Source organism: Styela clava, chromosome 15, assembly GCF_964204865.1.
Source record: "Styela clava chromosome 15, kaStyClav1.hap1.2, whole genome shotgun sequence".
Classification (NCBI taxonomy): Eukaryota; Metazoa; Chordata; class Ascidiacea; order Stolidobranchia; family Styelidae; genus Styela; species Styela clava.
In genome coordinates this window covers 6,833,754-6,851,473 of record NC_135264.1, presented here as the reverse complement: position 1 = coordinate 6,851,473, position 17,720 = coordinate 6,833,754, and the positions used below count along the sequence as shown (strand labels likewise).

The 17,720-nt window shown below is 34.1% G+C and overlaps 2 protein-coding genes across 2 annotated transcripts; both read left to right on the top strand.

Moving 5' to 3' along the window:
* Positions 1–8,819: 8,819 nt before the first annotated feature.
* LOC120334205 (fibrinogen C domain-containing protein 1-like) lies at positions 8,820–11,149 on the top strand. Its single transcript, XM_039401668.2, has 5 exons — positions 8,820–8,970; positions 9,436–9,587; positions 10,024–10,120; positions 10,439–10,535; positions 10,619–11,149. Exons 1-5 carry the CDS (start codon positions 8,832–8,834, stop codon positions 10,959–10,961), a joined length of 828 nt encoding a protein of 275 aa, XP_039257602.2. The 5' UTR covers positions 8,820–8,831; the 3' UTR covers positions 10,962–11,149.
* Positions 11,150–12,722: 1,573 nt separating this feature from the next.
* Positions 12,723–15,865, top strand: LOC120334203 (microfibril-associated glycoprotein 4-like). Its single transcript, XM_039401667.2, has 6 exons — positions 12,723–13,004; positions 13,265–13,321; positions 13,715–13,866; positions 13,974–14,070; positions 14,714–14,810; positions 14,887–15,865. The coding sequence occupies exons 1-6, from the start codon at positions 12,734–12,736 to the stop codon at positions 15,203–15,205; spliced, it is 993 nt and encodes a 330-aa protein (XP_039257601.2). The 5' UTR covers positions 12,723–12,733; the 3' UTR covers positions 15,206–15,865.
* Positions 15,866–17,720: the final 1,855 nt, after the last annotated feature.

Genomic DNA, 17,720 nt, shown 5'->3' with positions numbered 1-17,720 from the left:
TGTTGTTGTATTCTTCTTTGTAGTTACTTCTTGTTGTTGTGAAAACAATCGTTTTTTTTTAACTACGTCATTTTCAATGGTTAAATATTTATTATTTTTTGTTATTTCAACATTATTTTACACTTTGAAAATTTGATCTCTATCGTAAGTATATATATATTTATATGATATATTTTATAGCAACAAGTCGTACATTAAATTATTTTGTTCTGCGACCAACCGAATAGTGCTTCGCAACCCCTTTGTGGGTCGCGGCACCGAGGTTGGGAACCACTGCATTAGAGATTGAGTAAATAACGTAGTTATCACGATTAGCGGGGGAACCAGCTGGGAGGTTGGGAACCACTAAGTTAAAACAAAAAGTGAATGTGAAACTTGCCCAATCGATTCTTATCGTCAATATACCCATCGAAATGTAAATGTATAAATGACTTGCTCTTTCATACATCCAACTTCGGTCAGAATATGATTTTGGGCAGTGTCGGTAAAATATTTAGTTTTGGCTTTCGTATCCATCATATATTTGAGCATTACATTCTTGTTCATTCAACATAGTTTGTGATTTTTTCGTTCATCGATTTTTGCCCTGCGGATAAATTATCGTACATATCCGATAGGAAATTCTGGGATTCCTTAATTGAAATTCTTTTCCTACTTTTATTTTTTCTTTGAGGATTGCATTTGGTCTGCCATGCATTTTTCAAGCCCCGCGCTCAAAGGTAAACTGATGTGAGATTTTTCGGATTAAGGTTATCTGGGAGACACTTGGCAATTAAAGATGGTAGTTGTATTTCTATCTGTTTTTGAATAGCGTGCTGAATATTTTATTGGAAATTAGAAGGTCCCTCATGCTAATATAAAATGGGACTTCATGGAGACAGGCCAGGGCCCGGTGAGATTCTGCGTAGACGCAATTTCGGCTTTGGTTTTACGATGTAGTTGAACACAGCCATGTCTGTTTTAGAGGGGTAGATATCGATGATATAGATTATAAATTGGCATTGATGCTTGTTAAGTTAAGACTATTGGCTATCATGAAGTAGATTTAAAACCTGTATATCTTATATTGAACAGCGAATAATCACAAAGAATTGGAACAATCAAGAGCCAAATAGTTGAATGCAGTATGATTTGTCATTTATTTGCAAGTGAAAAAAAAGATTCAAATGATTCATATGGAAAGTTCAATTTATGAATTCAAATTCAATGATATATAGTGAACTTAAAAATGTACCGATGAAGGAGTTTCTATTCTTCGAAGAATCACGAATCTGTACAATTTGCAATCTGCGAGTTATACGTACACATTTATTTGTTTACTTTGATAACATTGAATCTCATAAGGCTTGATACTAATAATAATAAATTCGACGTTTTTTATATATCAGTTACTTGTTTATGCAATTATAGTTTGATGTCTTGAGTTTGTTTTAAAACGATGAATAGATGAATCAAAATACAACACTGAACAATATGAATACATCAAAACGGATTTATTTCTGTCGGGCAAAGCACATATCTTCCCATCCTATACTTGTTACTTGATTGTGACTGGCAAATACATTCCACATATTATAAATTGCCTTTGCCGTCGGAGTTATGGTTCTGAAGTGTGAAAATCCCATCAATCCTGAAAAATGTTAAAGCAATATTATTGCATGTACTGATTCTATATATCACGATGTAACACTATTAAATTTACCTCTTGGTGTGCAGAATCCCATGACAAAATAGGTGTCGTAATCTGTCATGAAGAAATACTCCCCTCGGAATAAGTTGTCTGCATCTGAAATTATAGTTGTAAGCGGGAGCTAATAAATGTAAACCTTGGTTCAAATTTGCAAGGTAGTAAAGCACGGGAATACTTAATAAAATAACAACATTTGAATTTCTAGACCATCCAGGGTGGTCCAAGGTTGTCAACTGGGGGGCACACAATTATTTTCGCATTGCTTGCGGGCCACAATAGGGCCATGAATAGGTAAATAGTTCAATACAAAACAAACACTTTAATTGTGGAAACACATTGATCAGTATTCGTCATTTATCAAGATAGAACATGCAAAAAACTTACTGAAACATGCAAAAGTCTTTCTATATTCATATTTAGTCTTTTAAACGGAAAAAAAGCTTCCGCAAATGTAAGTGCTTCCGAACATCGAAGGTAGTTTTTTATATAGGCAGCATTTTTTGTAATTATGTTTAGGCTAGTTGCAAAAAAACCCCGACATGAATTATATTGTTAGACCATAACATTAATATTAAGTTATCAGGCATAGCCAACCTAGGCTAATAGAATCCGCATTCAATTTTCATTTCTCTGTGAGGCCAAAATTGTTAGCATATATTCCCGACCAAAAAAACAAGAAAGCCATATAACAATTGATTAATACTGCCAAGAACATCATTCAACTTCGCTAGTTGCCCCAGCCAGCCATAACATCAGCCAATTCAGTGACATTAGTGATGTAACAATGCGTCAAAATATTTTTCTGGTTAATTTTATGACGGAACAACACTAAATGCTATTTTTCGGTTACTCTCCGAGTGCGACATGGGATACAGATAATAAAGCCTGGAAAACGGGCCTGGTTTGAAAGCCCCCTTTTTTTCTAGACGGTCATAGCGAGAATAAGGCAAGTATTGGAGCAATATATTATTATATATCCACAATCAAACCGACAATTTTTACTTACAATTTTCTAACTCTGCATTGGTTGCGCCACCACCTGGGGTATCAAAATACAACTTCTTGAGTTTTGCCAGAAACGAAGGTTCTGAAAGAAAAATATCAGTTACGTTCATTAATGCTGAGAATACGATGTAAGTGTTATTCTTCTAACAGCAGATTTTCGATACTCTAGTTTGATGCAAATTTGAGTGTTTCTGTAAATAGTACATTGCCTTTTCAATAATATATTGCTAATGCGGATTTGAGTTCAAATGCCCACTTTCGCAAATGAAATCAATTCGATAAATGGTATAGCTGAGAACTTTGCTAAAAATACCAATAACGTCGTTATCAATTTTTCTTCAGAAACAAATTGGAATTGCGATTTGGTGCAATGACCGCTTGCCTAGGATAAGAAATTATAAAATGATTTTTTAGAAATACTACAAAATTAATTCAATTAGAACTATTTTTTTTCTGTATATGTTATGTATGTGTCACTTTATTGGTCATATTTCAAATGATATAAATTTGCTCTCACTGAGTTGTTGATCTATTACGTATGTTTTGTACTCTCTTCGGATAAAGTGTAACCGGAAATCCATTGTATTCTTCTTGAATAGTCTTTATTTAACCAAAAATAATAAATTAGACCAACAAATAAACAAAAAATACTGCTGCCTGATATGCTTTGTCGAATGCACTCAAATGAATTCTACATTTTACAGAAAGCGATCAAACCAAACAGTCTATATTTAAATAGGATTACTGCTAGTTTACCCGCGAACGCTCAGGGTTAGGTTGAACATAACTCCATTTTCTGTTGCTTTGAAATGATGTATATCATGACATGTTCTCGGAAATTTACCAGTATTACCAGGATTCGGGATGTCAAGTCCATCAAACCATGTTCCTTTTATTTTGCCAAACTGAAATAGAAACACACTTGAAAATTATATGAATTAGACTGAATGTACCGCCATAAATCGATCGTTATTCGGGGTCCTTCAGCTAATTTTTCTAAAAATGAAGATTGTGTAGTATATTGTCGAATTCTGAAACTTCTGAAGTCACCAACTACCATGAGAAATGCCAATTTAATATGAAGCTGTACGACTCATGTTGTAATCGAATCAGCTTGTAATTATTGTTTTATTAACACAATGGTTAGCGTTATTACATTGAAAAAGGGCGCAAATATTTTTATTTTTATTTTTTTAAAGTGACTAATGTGCGACTTCGTCAAAATATTATGACAACGAAAAAAGTTTTTGATAAATTTCCAAGATTTTTACCCTGTCCCAATCAATAGCTTGATATTCTTCTGTTTTTGAGCAAAGCTGGGAAGTTGCGGTTTCTCCCAAAAAACATATTGCAGTCAAAAATAAGTAGATCTTTATTCCAACCATTTTTGCACGAAGATGTCGCAGGTATATCGTTCTCAAATGTGCACATGATAACTTGGTATCACTTTATATATGGTATGAATGAATGTCGATATATTTAGATGAAGAAAAAGGTTTTTTAGTTTCAATCGTCCAAGCAAGGGCTAATACTATATAACCATATTTCCACAAATGAACAATTCAATATATATAAACAATGCATCAAATCTAATGTGGCCATTGATTTTGTGCACACAAAAAAGAATTTAATAGAAGTTAAATTTTTGGCATTTAGGGATATTCGGTAAAACACGAAATGTCAAAGCAGTGAGGGCTGGACAATATCCAACGGTTTATAATATCTGATTATTCAAAATATGAAATTGAAATCCCCCGACTGTTCGGCGCACTGACGTTATCTATTTTTGATTCCAAAAAGTCGCATAAGTTTGGAAGTAATTTTTTGCAAAACCGGTCATTGTGAAGGTCACGTGGGTGCATTTTTGGTAAATCACGAAATGCTAAATTCATTAAAACAGTAAAGATTGAATAAACCTCTACGGTTTATGGTAATTAGCTTTCCAAATGTTATCTAGTTTTGCCTGTCGCATAAATTTGTAAATACTTTTTCTGCAAAAAAGTGAACGTCAGTCAGGCAATGGATTTCTGGGCTATTTGTCAAGAACGGCACAACGGGCCATTTACATTTGCTCCGGCGACCATGATGCTTTGCACCAACGTAAATAATCTCTAGTAAAAATGTAGTTTCTAGCAATTTAATATTTAGCAAAAAGGTGTTCTGTATATTCCGAGAAATTATTGGTTTTATATTTGTTCATGTTAAAAAGCGTGTAGTCCCACTACTCGCCAGCTAGCGAGACTAGTCTCAATTCAAATGTTTTTACTACGCGCCATTATTTTTTGCTAGTACTGGTGCCATTTTTTACGCCTTTTTTAATATGAAGTTGGTACAGGATTGAAAAAAAGAATGCAATGAATGCATAATTACATTACAGGTTTGATTTTAAATCAACTTTTTTATCTCCTTCATTGATTCATTTCAAATACCCCTTGAAACGTCTTGAAACTAGAGCGAGACGGTGCGTTTTAGCAGCTGCACACGCTGTCAAAATAATAATTTTGAAAATATAGGAAAATATTTTTCTACGACTTCCACTTTTATCGCGTAGCTTTATCGTCAAGTTATTAGGCTGTCCACACCAAAGTCACACGATTTTAACCGCAATGTTTTTTCGAGATATCTCGAAATCTGGCAAGCTAAGCTCTCGGTGGCAAGCTAAGCAGGTTCCTACGTAGGTTCGAAATACGTGAAGATTGTGATAATGTGCGATAGGATTACTGGACTACTCGCGTCGCGCGGTTACTTTGCTGTTCGATTTGAGTTTGCGAGTAGTGGGCCGTTCATGTCCCGCGCGAATATGAAATTACTAATTTCTCGGACTATACCAAAACATCTCTTCGCTAAATATTGAATTACTGTAAATAACATTCTTACTAGAGATCATTTACGTTGGTGCAAAGCACATAGTCGCCAGAGCAAATGTAAATGGCGCGTTGTGCCGTTCTTGACAAATAGCTCAGAAATATGTTGCTTGACGTTCACATTTAACGGTGCGACATATATTATATTTGCCAATTCATGCAACAGGCAAAAATAGATAACATTTGGAAAGTCAATTACCATAAACAGTTGAAAAATTATTCAAAACGTATTGTTTTGATGAATTTAGCATTTCGTGAGTTACCAAACATGCTCGCACATGGCCTTTACATTAACCAGGTTTTACAAAAAATTACTTGCAAATTTTTGCGACCTTTTAAAATCAAAAATAAATAACGTCAGTGCGATGAACAGTCGGGTAATTCAAATTTCATATTTTAAATATTCAAATTATAAACCGTTAGTTATTGTCCAACCCTCACTGCTTGACAACTTTACCATTTCGTGTTTTACCAAATATCTTAAAATGTCAAAAATTTCACTTTTATTAGCCTTCTGCTTTTGTGTTCATATGAAACAACAACGGCAACATTGGATTTGAGGCATTGTTCACATATAATAAATTGTTCCCTTGTGGAAATATGGTCATATAGTATTAGCCCTTGCTCCTTAGACGGTTGACTTTGAAAAGCATTTTTTAATTTACCGTAAATATATCGGCAATATATCGGCGTTCCAAAAAATATTTAAAGTGGTAACAAAATTTTATGGGTCGCATTCAGGAACAGTAAACCTGCGACATATTTGTAAAAGAATGATCGGAATAACGATCTAAATATTTTCGACTGTATTATATAGGTTTTCTGAGAGAAGCCGCAACTTCCCAGCTTTTCACAAAAACAAAACAATATCAAGCATTGTTGGGAAAATATCAAAAAATGAATTCTGTCTTTATAATAATTAATGAAGAAGTCACACATCAGTCTCATTTGAAAAAAAATGAGTAGAACTATAATAATAGCCATAACAAGATGATACGATTACAACCGGAGTCAGCCAGCTTTATTTTAAAATTTAAATGGACATTCCTCATGGTATAGTTGACGACTTTAGAAGTTGAATTCGACAATATATTTACAAAAATCTTCAGATAATTGTTGTTTTTCAAATATACGATTTTGAAGTACATAATGTTATTGCACGTTCACTTGTACACTTGCGTTTTTTTCTTCTTATACACAACCTATGTTTTCAAAAAATTGACTAATGTTCCCTGCTTAACGATTCGTGGCGCAAGCCGAAATCATATAATGTATAATATAGGTTGGGAAGATATGGGCTTTACCTGACGAAATAAATTCGATTAGAAGCCATTTCTTTCAGTGTATTCACTTCATCAAGCATTGTATTTAGCTACATTATTTCATCGTTACGAAATGAATACACGGCATCCAAATATATTCACATATAAAGGTATCTGAATTATTGGGCATTGACAATTCTTTTCCTGATTGATATCATTATCGAACCTTTAATGAGATTCGACGTCGCATCAAAGCAAACAAACAAATTCGTACTCATCATTCGCAAATTGCAAAATGTTTTTCAAAGTAAGATTTGGAATTCAAATATGTTAACTGCTACATATAGGTCTCTTTCTCACTACTCACTATATATGGCATATTTGGACCAATTCTCATATCGAAAATTTCATATTAAGAAATCAATTTTTGCTTTGGTCTACACTTGCAAATAAATGATAACTTATGCTGCATTCAATTAAATTTGTGTTTGCTAGACAGTTGGCGCTCGATCGATACAATTGACGTCGCGATACAGCGTGGCGTTGCTTACTTGCTCCAAATTGAGTCTGATTGGCATTTGAGATAGGATGGTTGCTGGTATGGGCCTCGCTATCTCAAACCACTAGTACCCAGTAGGTCTAACTCTTGAAATTATGAACGAGAATGGGCTATACTGCAAATTTAATTTTAATATAAATAAACAAGAAAACTGCAATATTTGATAATGGGGCCTGAAAAGACGCAACAAATCGAAAAAAAGCAAATAACTTTCTGAATTGTGCAATTTTTCAGTTTATATTAAAAATCAACTGTTCTTTTTCTGTTTTTTCACTAATCGCGGAAGCAATGAGTTCAGGGCGATTACGCAGGTATGGTGAATGAACTGTATACTTAAGAAAATAAACAATTTCCGATATTTGACATCATGAAAAATAAAATTTGTGCTAATTCAACTTTATTGCATAGCACGGAAGCTTGGACATATCAGACAATATTAAACTTCTTGAACAATTCCTACTATGTTTTTCCCATCGCATTTTGTCTGCATTCGTATTGTATTGCTTATTCACTGGCGCCATCCGCCATCATATTTTAAGAATTTCTTCCGAACTGTGGCGCCTGCTGTTAAATTATTAAAGAACATAGATCCAATTTTTTTATATATATTATAGTTAAGTTACAATTTTTTTCAAGTTATTGTTTCATACTCATGCAATCTTTGACATCAATTCCAGTAAGTCGTAAACAAATATAAATATATCGCAGAGGCTGTCTGCTTCACATGACCAGGAACACTATGTTAGGCATCGGTTGATTTTGAGATTGTATCAGGGCGTACTTGATGCCTTGGGATTAGATTATAAAGACTTTAGCTTGCTTGCTTAAAACGAGTAAATAGACGAGAAAGACGCGTTTGTGTGAAATTTTATTCTGAACAAAAAATAACAGGGGAGAAAAATAATGGAAAGCAAACTTAGAATTATTTTGCCTAACCTTCCGATTTCTTTTTGTCCAATATTAAATACTATGTGGCTACATTTTGACTAGCGGTTTTGAGTTTTATTTGAAATAGTTAACAGATTATAAAGTATTCGAATCAGAGAGTATAAAACCAACTTAGAAGATAACGCAAAAAATGCGTAATTTACGTTTGGTAACATTTTTATTAATTTAGTTCAAAGTTGTCAAAAATTGTAGGAATTTGGACAGCGTTAAAAATTTCTACTGGATCAAGATTAAATGTTACCAGTATGGGTGGCATTCACAAAAAACGACCGAAAGATATGCAGTAATAAAAAAAACACTACGTTAAGAGTACTGATATTTGGGTTTGTAAAAAATATAATCAGTTGTATAAGGAAAATAAAATCAAAAATTTAACTGTAATATTCCAAGTAAATATGGATGACAAATTTGCCAAGTATTTTTTCACATATGTCTTTGATAAAATATGCTTCGAATTAATGAATATGATACTTTTTGGTTAAAACAGATAAATTAGAAGTAACATGAAGTCATACATATCCATCGTTTTTGTACTTTTATTATGTAGTTGGTCAGTCGTTAGCCATTACAGCCAAGAAGATACTGACCATTGTACAGCGAAGTACGAATCCTGCAAACTACATCACGAAAACGTTGAACGAGGTGAATTATTTACCAATCAGATAACAAATCGTATTTTTCTTTGGTTACTGTATCCTTCAATACTTATTCCTATGCATCTGGATTCTGGAATATTAAACTATTACTCATAAGCAATATGCTAAAGTTAGCCACGTAATTGAGTTTGCCTCGTCGTTTTTAATGACGATATATTGCATTGCTTGTATTACATTCTAGATTTTACTACGGATGCCTTTCTATAAATTTTTCACATTAACTTGCAACTCTTCCATCAATAATCTTGCGACAGTTAGCGAAGGGCTTGGAAATTTTCCATGACTCAGCTTGTACGAAAAATAAAATTAAACATATATACAGTGATTAATGATGCATTTATTCCGCATTTCTTACATCGTTCATAGCTATCAATTTTAACAAATTATTAACGACAAAAAGTTATTACTAGAGAAAAGCATTATCTCATTAAATTGCAAAATTAAAATTTAGAGCGGTATTATCCGGATAGTTGTCGAGGATTACACAAACTCAATTCTCTTTCTTGGGATGAAATCGGAGGAGTTTTTGAAATCTATCCTACCCCGGTTTCAGAAAAGATTGAAGTTTACTGTGATCTCATGACAGATGGAGGAGGATGGATTGTGAGTTGAATCTATCCATTGTTTTTCTAATTGAACCATTTTGTCGTGTTTTTTTTTCTAATATTGGACACGATATAGACCTATTAATCGTTTTGCTATTATTAATATTTTTCATTGTTGTTGTATCCTCTTTGTAGTTTTTTCTTGTTGTTGTGAAAACAATCGATTTTCTCTGATACTTTCGGTGGTTGAAGATTTATTTTTTTAGTTATAACACTTTGACAATTTGATCTCTATCGCAAGTATATATATATATAGCTCCAAGCGCATCAGTGATCGGAAATCTATCTAATCAATCTTTTTCAGTAAACTCAAGCAAGCAAGCAGAAAACTTCGGAAGCCAAAAAATATTGTCAAATTAAAACTATCACAAATCATCGTATAATTAAAACTAAACCGATTGCAATATAATTAAAACTTCAATGTGTTAACAAAGGTATTTCAACGTCGAATGGATGGCTCCGAAGACTTCTATCGTGGATGGGATGATTATGTAAATGGATTTGGAAATACGGTTGGAGAATTTTGGCTTGGTGAGTTTTTTATTCACTTAAATGACATCAATCTTATTTTGCTGCAACAAGTTCCTTGAAATACCAATGGTTGAAAAAATACTCTTGAAAATAGTATGAAACATAAAACTCATTCAAACCAGAAACTGGATGACGATATTCTATGGAATCTATATATACAATCTGTTAAAAATGAAAATAACCCTCCGCAACTGTTAGACGTAAAGACATCAGTCGATTAAGTGAAGAGCACCATTATATAGCTTGTGAAAAACAATTTTAAGAGCCCGTATTTATGTTACTGATATACATTATGAAGCCAGTACATTAAATTTTTAGGTTTAGAAAATATCTATCAGATCTTGAAAGACAAGACGTATGAACTCAGAATAGACATGGAAGACTGGGATGGAAACAAAGCCTATGCAAAATACGGGTATGACTTCGAACCTTTGAGTTTATGGAAAATCCAAAATCAAGTTTATAATTGTAATTTTTTATATGGTATATTATTTATAGAGCATTCTCGATCGGCGATTCTTCAACAAATTATCGTTTATCGGTTGGTCAATACAGTGGAACTGCAGGAAATTCTTTAGAAGCCTCAACTCAAGGACATTCCCTACATCAAGGACGATCCTTCACGACGAAAGACGCAGATCATGACATAGGATCTGACAGAAACTGTGCCGTTGCTTACAAGGGAGCGTTCTGGTACGGAAATTGTCATGCAGCAAATTTGAATGGGCTGTATATCGAAGGAGGGAAAGCACAATATGCAATCTCTGTGGTCTGGAATACTTGGAAAGGCTACGAATATTCCATGAAGTTTGTTGAAATGAAAATGAGGCAAAAAGAGTAGCCGAATTATATAAAAAGTTCACATAGAGTTCACATTTTTCAGCGTTTGTAAAATATATACTTTGCAATATTAATAATATCTTACACAAATCTAGAATTTCTTATGATGATCATATACTAGCAATGGGCTTTTGATAACAGACAAAAATTATTTTTGGAATACCTTGGCTTGTTTAATAAAGATATCCAGTTTAAGTGGCGTCTTTATGTTTCGTCTTATCGGTGATCTGATAAAAACTTTAATGACATCAAAGAGCATAGCTTATTTGGAAAAGCATCGCCGTTTAAAATGGTACCGTTCGCTTGATAGCTCAAAGAAATGATATTATCGACGAGAGTTTATTGATAAATTATAGCAGAGACATCCATCGTCCATGTCCTCGTGGCCCAAGGCGTACGTAACTAAGTCGACAGACTTGTGAGATAGGGAAAAGTAGAGGAACCGATATATATAAAGTAGTTCACAGACTAAATATTTACAAAACGCCAACAAAAGCAATCAACGATTGTAACGAAATTCACCCATTTAATAATGATTTCATCGCGATTGTAAGTCCTCGTATTATCCGACTCTTCATGAAAAACATTTGGTAAGCCCTAAACTATAAAATGCAATCTATTTAGATAGAGCAGAGTTTAATTACTGAAGGAGTTTTTGAAGAAAGAAATAATTTATATTTAGGCAAAGCGCATCTATACACATGGTGTCGTCTTTCACAAAAGCTCGGATTTTTTTTAGAATAAACTCAGTCTTTATAGCGATATCTTTATACTGATATCTTGTCTCTTATTGACTTGAACAATTCCATGCCTGGAATGAAAAAACACGAGAACAACAATTATGAGAGGTCGCAACCATAATGCACATAAACAAATGGCTCACTTGGCCACGTGACTCATACTGACTGTGCTTCGTATGCCACGATAGGTGGGGCTACTTCGATTTCATCACAGCCTTTGTAAACAAAATGTTCATTTTTTTCAAACAAAGATCTGGACAAGCAGCCAAAAACACTAGAAGCTTAATAACAAAACAAAAATTCATCAGAGGAGAAACAGTAGATTTGAAAAAATATAGTTTTCAAAAATAGTTTCAATCTGGAACTAGGGCTGGGAGTTGGAAATCAGTACAGCGTTCTTAGATGGTGTCGAGTTGCATTTCATTTCCGCGGTCGACTGCCATTCCAGGTAGTATTCCCTTTTCTATTTCACACTTACCCAATATTTATTAATTCGTACACGTTTTCTGTTGGGGTCCTTAATTCGAAATAAGAAAACGAATGGACTTCACCGAGAAAATCTAACAAATACAAATCGCGAAAATAATGACTGCTGAAGATGGTAATGCCATAATGATAGGTTCAGAAATAGTTCGTAATTGAAATAAATTATCCATAAATCGATTATACAGGAATCAGTTCAATAACGAAAATACAACGACTAGAATGACGACATCGTATATTCATTTACCTCCCTGGGGAGAGACTAAGCAAATGAAAGGCATTCAAAAATTGAATTAACAACTTTCTCAAAATATCTGAGAGCGTGTGAAAGAATTAGTGGTCAGACTTTTAAGTTAAATTCATATTCATGATATCTTAAATAGCAATAGGTGTATAGCAGAAGGTACACAGGCGTAATTCTACAAGAATATTACAATTAAATATGGATCACTAGTTAGACTACCTCTTTATATCGTTAACTATATTTGCACAAAACCTATTATTCAATTGAATGAAATATACTCCGATTTCCAGATAAATTGAAAGTAACATGAGCTCATACGACATATACATCGTTCTTGTACTTGTATTGTACAGTCGGTTAGTCGTAGGTCAAGAAGACACCGGACTCTGTACAAAGATGTACGAATACTGCAAACTACAGCAAACAAGTGGTGGACAGAGTGAATCATGTGCCCATCAGACAACAAAGTTTGCTCGTGTTGGAAAAACTGGTCCACGTGGTATGCCGGGACCAAAAGGAGAACCTGGAATCGTTGATTACAATCGTGTCAATACCAAAATATCAGAGGACATTTCAGGTACTATTTGTAATATTGAATCCATACATCTATCCTGGTCTTCTTTTGATTTTCATGAATGCAGACGAGCAATTCGTAATATGTAATACAGTATATATATGTAGTTTGGCACACACAGTCATGTATAAGTAAATAAATCTTTATCAAACAACTACCCATTTTCAAGCGTCAGGTTTTTGGCACTGTAATCAACACACAATTTATCCACATGTAATTTTAATAAATTGGTTTTAGCAATTAGTTTCTTTTCAACATTGCAGAAGCGGAAAGCCGTCTGAATGAAAAATACAATAAGTTGGAAGAAGCATTGCACAGAGGTAAAAATGGGTATTTAAATCGTATGTCATTAGTCATAAAGCAATCCACAGTCGGTCCAACTTGATTTCACCTAATAAAAGCTGTCCCCATTACGTCCCCGATTACTCTATGTTTTGTGGGCATATACTCAATATATTCATCAACTGGGATTCAATTCCTGACATATAGCCTTGTTTTAATCTAGCACATATGTCGATGACACAAATATATTCTCGGTGGTTGAATTGTGGTGGTTGAATTGACGCTAATGAATTGTGCAATCGATTCTCATTTTTCCTATAGTCCACAGTTACCATAGAGTAAAATTTTGCCGAATAAATATTCCATACAAAAGAAAAAATAAACACCATGGCATTGCAAATATACGCGGAACAGTTGCAAATTATATTCAGAACGGTATTATCCGGATAGTTGTCGAAGATTACACAAATTCAATTCTCTTTTTCGGAATGAAACCGGAGGAGTTTTTGAAATCTATCCTACCCCTGTTTCTGAAAAGACTGAAGTTTACTGTGATCTCGTGACAAATGGAGGAGGATGGATTGTGAGTTGAATCGATTCACTCAATCAAATTAAAATTAGTTGAAAAATTATCTAAAGTATTTATATAAAATAACAACAAAAACATGAAAGTGTAATGTTTTCACAAAGGTATTTCAACGTCGAATGGATGGCTCTGAGGACTTTTATCGTGGATGGAATGATTATGTAAATGGGTTTGGAAATACGATTGGAGAATTTTGGCTTGGTGAGTTTTGTCCATTCACATAAATACTATCAATGGCTTTGTGATAATATGTTTACAAATAGACGGACGACGTGCACTTTTTTTCTCTATTTGAAAACATGCATATTGTGCATCCGGATACATAGAAAATCAGCAAAAGATTTTTCTTGTTCCTGATCATTTTGTTCAAATTTGGTTCGCGTGAACTGGAAGCTTTGTAATGTACCCAGTTATGAAAAGATTGCATTTTTTCATTGACAAATAGGACAAATATGTTATGATCTTAAAATGATTTCGCTCACCCGCATCGACGCACTATTAATCGGAACTGGCCACGTAAATGTCATTCCCGTGGGAATTTTACTAACTTGGGATCTTACTGAAAGTGTGGTTGATAAGTTGTTGAATGATGAAGAACGCCATATGATTAATTTTAAACCTTAACTTAAGCCGCATAAAACGTTGTATAAAAAAACTATTTGAAACAAAGCAGTTTACAGCTATTGAGAGAACTTATCCCGGGTTATGTCGATATAAAATCAATAATTTTTTAGTTTTTTACTCCTCACAAAGAATTGATCGATCATAGGATCCTCAATTGGCATTCCCAGAATTTAACGTGCAATCTCAATTCATTAGCAGAAAGTTTACAACATTTATTTAGGTTTAGAAAATATCTACCAGATCCTCAAGGGCAAAACGTATGAACTCAGAGTAGACATGGAAGACTGGGAAGGAAACAAAGCCTATGCTAAATATGGGTATGACATCGAACCTTTAAATCAATTTAGAATCAAGTTTATAAATGCATGTTTTGATTTACTCTAACATTTCTAGTACATTCTCAATTGGCGATTCTTCAACAAATTATCGTTTAACGGTTGGTCAATACAGTGGGAATACTGGAGACTCTTTAGTCGCCCATCAAGGACAATCCTTCACAACTAAGGACGCAGATCATGACACAGCATCTGACAACTGTGCTGTTACTTTCAAGGGAGCGTTCTGGTACGCAGCTTGTCATGCAGCAAATTTAAATGGGCTGTATATCAAAGGAGGGAAGGCACAATACGCAATCTCGGTAGTCTGGAGAACTTGGAAAGGCCATGAATATTCTTTGAAGTTTGTTGAAATGAAAATGAGACAAAAATTGTGAACAAAGAAAAACAGCACAAAAGTTAAAAATGTATATATATATATATACAATACTAACGGATAGACGTAAAGAAACTTTTGTTTTTCATGTTTACTCTAATATTAATACATGCCTGAATACTTATAATCCGAATACAGTCTGATTCAATTTGCTATCGACATGAAAGATACAAGTATAAGTATATTTATTTTGATTTTCCCACAAAAAAAATCATACACAAAACACAAACAATGAACACACAGAAGATTGGGAAAATCGGGGAAACTGGCAAAACCTTTACAAAGGTTTAATAATGTAAATATACATGCGCCAGTTTACCCACATTCAACACACAAACATATATTCAAAATAAAAAAAGACAAAGAAATGAACGGATATCGTTCGGGCGTCAAACTTGTGTAACATGAACACTCGGTGGGTTTGATAGGATGGAATGCGTGGCTATGGTATGTGAATCTCAACGAGTCAACAGTGCTTTTCCCACAGGAATATGGAATAAAAAAAAACACTCGTTGACGTAAAATGCTGTAGTTCAATTCCATTGCAAAAATAACACAGTGACAAAAAAATTTTATTAATAAAAAAAAACTCTGTAAATAGATTGAATGTTTTATAACAGTCTATGTACAAACATGGATTGAGGTATCGGGTTGTTTTGTCGTTTTCGATTAGTTCAATTTAAAATCATTGTATTCGTTCCAATGCTTCCAATATTCATATCGAATTTCCAACAGGTGCAGTGGTCTCGTCTTTTCTGCGCTCTGTTCAATTATCCATGACTAGATTCATAAAAGGATCGAAACCTCGTCGATCAGATCGTCCACCATTTAACTTTAAATCCAATCTTTTATCCATGAACTTTCTTAATTCTGGTGTATGGGCCAAGGGAGTGGACAAGAACGTTTCTTGTGCAGGTGTAGCGATCGAGTATTGCTATATATACAATAAAATCACATTACTAAAGTCAATTTAAACATAGTAGACATACCTTAATTCGGTATCTCGAAAGTTCAAAAAAAGTATAAAGAAAAATTGAGAAGTATCTATCCATTGAAAAAGGAGATTTAAAATTTATTGGTAGGAGTATTTCTCATGAATCACACACTTTGAAAGAGAGGACATGGGCTTTGAGTGAGAGCAAACCCGTGCAACTAACTTGTTCCATCATTGCATCGTAGGGACGCCATTTTCGATCATCAGGCTTGACTAGTGTAACTCATACAAGCCTAATTTTAGTAATTTTAAAAGGCTATTGGGGCAGATTCAAATCAGTATTTATCTTCCTAAGCGCAGAAATCCGATAAGGCGTCTCAATCGGTATCGAACCCATATGGGACACTTACATTAACAATAGGGTGACCATACGTTCTCCTTTTGGAGGATTTGTCCTCCTTTTTCGTTAAAAAATTTGTGTCCTCCGAGGACGCTCCAAAATGTCAAAATGTCCTCTTTTTTTCACGGGATAAAATATTTAAAATTCTCCTATATTATCGAAAGTTTTTGATATGTTAAGAAAATTCCAAAGTCAGTAGAGACTTGTAGGCTAATTATCATTATACACATGACAAGCAATGCATTGCGATGTGATAGCAGAGTATGACTCTGGTGATAGCATGCAGACGGGTTTACTCTAATTAAATGCACACTTCTTATGCTTACTCGTTTACTACGTAAAATCGTTTTGTTTCACAAATAGGTTTTACGCCATTTCACCTCGTATATCGCAATTTATGAAAATTCAGATTTGGACAGAAAATTACGCCAATATACCCAGTTTTACGATATTAAAATAAATAACCCAGCAATGTTGACGACGATTAAAGGAACTGCTAAATACTCATGGTCTAAGAGAAAATCAATCGATTGTCCTGCATATTTTTTTAATACAACAAAAATGCGTTATTTCATTGTCGTCATTTCGTCTATTGTCACTTTTATATTTATTTCTAGGGAATTTAGTAGATATATTATAATGTATATCTCATACACAGATGAAATGCGGTTCTATATTTACGGTTCTACCAAACAATGTGTCCTCCTTTTAGGGTTTGGAAATTTGGTCACCCTAATTAACAACCCACGCCGCTCGGTAACAAACAAAATATAGACACAACCCACTATTAGTAAATTATAGTTTATTTCGATTTTTCGTAACACTAAAACAAATAGGCAATGCAAGTCAACACATACATAAATATAGCCTACGTAAAATCGGGAAAGTAGGCAAAATCTAAAATTATCCAAGACGTGCTGATGCTAGGGCTTCCAACCGCCCCGGAAATGACCGGGACAGTCCCGCATTTGACGTCCGGCGTGCCGCGTCCCGGGCTGGATCACCTTTGTCTCGAAATTTACTGACAATCAAGGCGCGGCTGTGTGGCTCATCGTGCTAATCGTTAGGAATTCGCTCTCTACGGCACCCTCGGATTACTATGCATGGGTTCGCACTTCGCATCCCATGCGGGTATGGTTATGTGTAAGAGGATTGTTAAAGTTTATAGTCACTTTGGTATAT

Coding starts and splice junctions, on each gene's coding strand:
- LOC120334203 (XM_039401667.2), top strand. CDS start 12,734: ATGAGCTCATACGACATATACATCGTTCTTGTACTTGTATTGTACAGT. Junction 13,867..13,973: donor CAAATGGAGGAGGATGGATT/GTGAGTTGAATC, acceptor GTTTTCACAAAG/GTATTTCAACGTCGAATGGA. Junction 14,071..14,713: donor GATTGGAGAATTTTGGCTTG/GTGAGTTTTGTC, acceptor ACATTTATTTAG/GTTTAGAAAATATCTACCAG.
- LOC120334205 (XM_039401668.2), top strand. CDS start 8,832: ATGAAGTCATACATATCCATCGTTTTTGTACTTTTATTATGTAGTTGG. Junction 8,971..9,435: donor TCACGAAAACGTTGAACGAG/GTGAATTATTTA, acceptor ATTAAAATTTAG/AGCGGTATTATCCGGATAGT. Junction 10,121..10,438: donor GGTTGGAGAATTTTGGCTTG/GTGAGTTTTTTA, acceptor TTAAATTTTTAG/GTTTAGAAAATATCTATCAG.